Genomic DNA, 6,000 nt, shown 5'->3' on the forward strand with positions numbered 1-6,000 from the left:
CCAAAACGTTTGACCCAAGTTAAACAATTTAAAGGCAATGCTACCAAATACTAATTGAGTGTATGTAAACTTCTGACCCACTGGGAATATGATGAAAGAAACAAAAGCTGAAATAAATCATTCTCTCTACTATTATTCTGACATTTCACATTCTTAAAATAAAGTGGTGATCCTAACTGACCTAAGACAGGGAATTTTTACTCTGATTAAATGTCAGGAATTGTGAAAAACTGAGTTTAAATGTATTTGGTTAAGGTGTATGTACACTTCTGACTTCAACTGTACATAGCTGTACAGAGGCCCATTATCACCAACCATCACTCCTGTGTTCCAATGGCACGTTGCGTTAGCTAATCCAAGTTTATCATTTAAAAATTCTAATTGATCATTAGAAAACCCTTTTGCAATTATGTTAGCACAGCTGAAAACTGTTGTTCTCATTAAAGAAGCAATAAAACTGGCCTTCTTTAGACTAGTTGAGTATTTGGAGCATCAGCATTTGTGCGTTCGATTACAGGCTCAAAATGGCCAGAAACAAAGACTTTTCTTCTGAAACTTGTCAGTCTATTCTTGTTCTGAGAAATGAAGGCTATTCCATGCGAGAAATTGCCAAGAAACTAAAGATATTGTACAACGCTGTGTACTACTCCCTTTACAGAACAGAGTAAACAGGCTCTAACCAGAATAGAAAGAGGAGTGAGAGGCCCCGGTGCACAACTGAGCAAGAGGGCAAGTACATTAGAGTGTCTAGTTTGTGAAACTGACGCCTCACAAGTCCTCAACTGGCAGCTTCATTAAATAGTACCCGCAAAACACCAGTCTCAACGTCAACAGTGAAGAGGCGACTCTGGGATGCTGGCCTTGTAGGCAGAGTTCCTCTGTCCAGTGTCTGTGTTCCTTTGCCCATCTTAATCTTTTCTTTTTATTGGCCAGTCTGAGATATGGCTTTTTCTTTGCAACTCTTCAAAAAAAGGACATTTCTAAGTGACCCCAAACTTATGAACGGTAGTGTAAAACTATATAAATATAAAAATATATACAAAAATAAGACTCATAAATATCAAAAAGAAGTAACAAAGAGAAATATAAACACATTTGTGTTGGTTTGGTACTCGAGCATCAATACACTACCCATCCCCCAACACTGTCAACCAAGAGTCAAGACTAAACCAATTCACCTTGGTGGTGTGCAGACTGGTTTTATATTATTCTTAACCATTTCGCACAAACCATAAAAAAATGCAACAATATGTCTGTTTAACTCTGTATTCACAGTATTATGAATGAATTGTGGTTTATTTGGTATTATTTCGTAGTGTGACTGATTTTACTAATTGCATTAGTACTGAACAAAGTTAGAGGTGCGCTATTTGATAGATTCCCCCGCTCCCCCTACCTCAGGCTTCCGGTTGAGAGATCTGAGGTCAACCTATCCCCGCCCCCATTCCCATCTCGTACTTCTGAGTGGGAGACCTTCCCAGGCAGTAGCCTGCCTAGCTCACAAACTAGAATCAGGGTGCCCACTCCGACAAGGTTAATTGACCCACAGTTCCACACGGTGACATGATATCATTGACGTGACGTGCAAATGAGCGAGTGAAACCCGATCACGCAAATGCCACCATACCAAAAACTTTTGTGCGGGCACCCCGTGCCGCCCCTGGCAAGATGCTGCCCTGCGCGGCTGTCCATGTCGCCTATACCTAAATCCGCCACTGTTTACATGGACAGACCTGAGGAACCCAACTCCCCATACAGCCACTTAGCTCAGGCCTGACTATCCTATACAGACAAATCAAATCAAATTATATTTGTCAAATGTGCCAAATGCAACAGGTGTAGACCTTACAGTCAAATGCTTACTTACAAGCCCTTAACCAACTATTCAGTTTTAAGAAAAATAAGTGTTAAGTAAAAATAGATAAGTAAAATGTTTTATAAAAATAACAAATAATTAAAGAGCAGCAGTAAAATAACAATAGCGAGGCTATATACAGGAGGTACCGGTACAGAGTCAATGTGCAAGGGCACCGGTTAGTCAAGGAAATTGAGGTAATATGTACATGTAGGTAGAGTTAAAGTGACTATAATAACTAGATAATAACTAGATAATAACCAGAGAGTATCAGCAGCGTAAAAAAGGGGGTGGGGGGGAAGGGACGATGCAAATAGTCTGGGTAGCCATTTGATTAGCTGTTCAGGAGTCTTATGGCTTGGGGGTAGAGGACAGACAGGCCTATTGTGGATTAGAGATAAAAAGGGATGGGGGTAGAGAGAGAGAGAGAGAGGAGGGGGATAAAAAGAGAGAAAGGGAATGAAAGAGAAAGAGAGAGGGGGGAGAAGAGAGAGAGGAGGGAGAGAGAGGAGAGAGACACAGAGAAAGACAGAGAAAGAGAAAGGCCTGGCAGTGGCTTAGTCTGCCTCTTTTGTTCTAACCATGTTGTTGACTGCTGGTTCCCTGGTTCCTTCAGTCCAGTCCAGTCTTAAAGACAACCCCTCGCTGTTCATCTGTAATAAGAAACGGCCATGTTGGATATCTCCTCCTTTATCTTCTCCGCCCTTCTTTCCCTATTCCCCTTTTGTCCCCTTCCTTCCTCCCCTCCCACTGCGCTTCATTTCATTTTCTTGTTCAACAGCCCACACTGAGAATGTGTGGGAGGGAGAGAAGTCCACATTTAGATGTTTCTACAGTCACTAGTACACAACAAGCACTCTGATCTGCACTCCCTGAACCAGCTGTCTCCTTGGGAAGATGGCAATGATAGCGATGAGAAATCCAGAACATACGGTCTTATCCAGTGCTTCGAAGTTAACAATCCCATGGGAGATTGAGAGCACTGGGAGAGAGGCCTGTAGGCCAGTTTAGTGGTACTGTACCTGATATGACCAGATCAGAATAGGTGATGTGATGATAATGACAGTTGGCATCTCCATGTATGTATGATCCTAAAGGGCTTTACATTATAAGGAGGTCGCTCAGTTTGTAATACCCAGCTGAATAACAATGTGAATGGATCATGGTGGAAATGGCAACTCAATGTTTCCTTTAGTGAAGAGTAGAGCTGTGCATTGTGGGTTGCCTGGGGGACATACTGACTTGAGGGAGAAGTGAAACTGACAGTATTCATTGGGGGGGACAGATGTGTGAGAATATCACACAGACTTTGTCTGATGACAGCCAGCCATATCCTTCATTGTACCTTTCATCAATGTGTTTCTGTCTTACTGTTTTATAAGAAGTTCATAAACTGTTAATTATTTGTTTAAAATCTGTAATAAACAGTTTTAACACATAGGTGTTGCCTTAGGCTACGTAACTGTTATTGATTATGGGCATGGAAGGAACAGGGAAGTTTAACCTAAATACAATATACAGTTGAAGTCGGAAGTTTACATATACTTAGGTTAGAGTCATTAAAACACATTTTCAACCACTCCACAAATTTCTTCTTAACAAACTATAGTTTTGGCAAGTCAGTTAGGACATCTACTTTGTGCATGACACAAGTCATTTTTCCAACAATTGTTTACAGACAGATTATTTAACTTATAATTCACTGTATCACAATTCCAGTGGGTCAGAAGTTTACATACACTATGTTGACTGTCCTTTAAACAGCTTGGAAAATACCAGAAAATGATGTCATGGCTTTCGAAGCTTCTGATAGGCTAATTGACATCATTTGAGTTAATTGGAGGTGTACCAGTGGATGTATTTCAAGGCCTACCTTCAAACTCAGTGCCTCTTTGCTTGACATCATGGGAAAATCAAAAGAAATCAGCCAAGACCTCAGAAATAAAATTTTACCTCCACAAGTCTGGCTCATCCTTGGGAGTAATTTCCAAACACCTGAAGGTACCACGTTCATCTGTACAAACAATAGTACACAAGTATAAACACCATGGGACCACGCAGCCGTCATACCACTCAGGAAGGAGACGCATTCTGTCTCCTAGAGATGAACGTACTTTGGTGCGAAAAGTGCAAATCAATCCCAGAACAACAGAAAAAGGACCTTGTGAAGATGCTGGAGGAAACAGGTACAAAAGTATCTATTTCCACAGTAAAACGAGTCCTATATCGACATAACTTGAAAGGCCGCTCGCAAGGAAGAATCCACTGCTCCAAAAGCACAATAAAAAAAGCCAGACTACGGTTTGCAACTGCACATGGGGACAAATGTCCTCTGGTCTGATGAAACAAAAATAGAACTGTTTGGCCATAATGACCATCGTTATGTTTGGAGGAAAAAGGGGGAGGCTTGCAAGCCAAAGAACACCACCCCAACCGTGAAACACAAGGGTGGCAGCATCATGTTGTGGGGGTGCTTTGCTGCAGGAGGGACTGGTGCACTTCGCAAAATAGATGGCGTGATGAGGCAGGAAAATGATGTGGCTATATTGAAGCAACATCTCATGACATCAGTCAGGAAGTTAAAGCTTGTTTGCAAATGGGTCTTCCAAATGGACAATGACCCCAAGCATACTTCCAAAGTGTGGCAAAATGGCCTAAGGACATCAAAGTCAAGGTATTGGAGTGGCCGTCACAAAGCCCTGACCTCAATCCCATAGACAATTTGTGGGCAGAACTGAAAAAGCGTGTGCAAGCAAGGAGGCCTACAAACCTGACACAGTTACACCAGCTCTGTCAGGAGGGAAAAAAATTCACCCAATTTATTGTGGGAAGCTTGTGGAAGGCTACCCAAAACGTTTAACCCAAGTTAAACAATTTAAAGGCAATGCTACCGAATACTAATTGAGTGTATGTAAACTTCTGACCCACTGGTAATGTGATGAAAGAAATAAAGCTGAAATAAATCATTCTCTCTACTATTATTCTGACATTTCACATTCTTAAAATAAAGAGGTGATCCTAACTGACCTAAGACAGGGAATTTTTACTCTGATTAAATGTCAGGAATTGTGAAAAACTGAGTTTAAATGTATTTGGTAAAGGTGTATGTAAACTTCCGACTTCAACTGTACCTACTATAGGAATACAGCACATCAGACTGTTCATCTATGGGCCAGCGCGATATGCACGATATCACTGTATCATTTGTATTTATTTTAAGAATGCCCGCAATGTCTATTATTTTCTATACATAAAACCAATCTAGTAGCCTATATCATGGGCACAACACACATCAAAGATTGTAATGTTCCACTGTCTGTCTCTCGCTCACACAAACACACACACACACACACACCAATAAGGTGAAGTTTATTATGATAACTGTCGAAGTGCATGTTATGGCTATGCTGACCATACTGTACCTCCAAAGTGCGTATTTCTTTCTGCGTGAGGTCGCTCAATGCAGCGCATTTGGTTCGGAGTCCTTGTAAACTAGAGATGGAGATCTCGATCATATTCTGGATGAGTTCGCACTGACGGAGTGCGTCCTTGTCCATCGCTGCGCCGCCTTCACTGTCCCCGTCCGATAGTTAATTACTTTAAACCATCCTTCCACCTTTGACTGGCACACTATCCATTCCACGTCATTGGCACGGCTTGACAGGTTGGGTTGAGTTTGGACAGTTAAAAAGTATGCACGCTACAGGAACGCATACAAACAAATAATCTGCACTTAGTAATAGACTCCCAAGAGCTGCAAACAAAACGAATAGAACAGTTCATTTAAAACCTTTAAAGTCTTAGCTGTCTGTCACTTCACTTAGCACACCGTGGGTTCCGTGTATTCTCAAGAGCTACGTAGTTTACTTATGCACGGTGTTTGACAGAGTGGCCGCGTTCCAGGTCGTCTTTTAACCTCTTTCACACTGCTCCAGAAGATCATATCTCACAACTCCTGGAGAACTGTTTATCCTATCAGGATATATAATAAGATATAGAAATCTTCACAAGATGATTGCTATATCATACACAAGTACAATTAAATGCCTTTCTTGCAAGCTCTAAAACCAGCAATGCGTAGTAGTTTATAGTAGTTTATATAAACAGCTCATGCATTCAGCATGTCAATACTTCTTACAAAAACA

General features: G+C 41.2%; 1 protein-coding gene across 2 annotated transcripts in view; it reads right to left on the reverse strand.

The window, feature by feature from the left end:
• The window catches only part of LOC106581250 (kinase suppressor of Ras 1), a 62,779-nt gene extending 57,055 nt beyond the window's left edge, over positions 1–5,724 (reverse strand). The window contains exon 1 of one of the 2 annotated variants that reach the window (XM_045703882.1): positions 5,278–5,724. In XM_045703882.1, the coding sequence (XP_045559838.1) occupies positions 5,278–5,412 (135 nt within the window). In that variant the 5' untranslated portion in view covers positions 5,413–5,724. The remainder of the gene's footprint in view (positions 1–5,277) is intronic. The other variant, XM_045703883.1, reaches the window with a different exon arrangement.
• Positions 5,725–6,000: the final 276 nt, after the last annotated feature.

Source organism: Salmo salar, chromosome ssa20 (genome assembly GCF_905237065.1).
Source record: "Salmo salar chromosome ssa20, Ssal_v3.1, whole genome shotgun sequence".
NCBI lineage: Eukaryota > Metazoa > Chordata > Actinopteri > Salmoniformes > Salmonidae > Salmo > Salmo salar.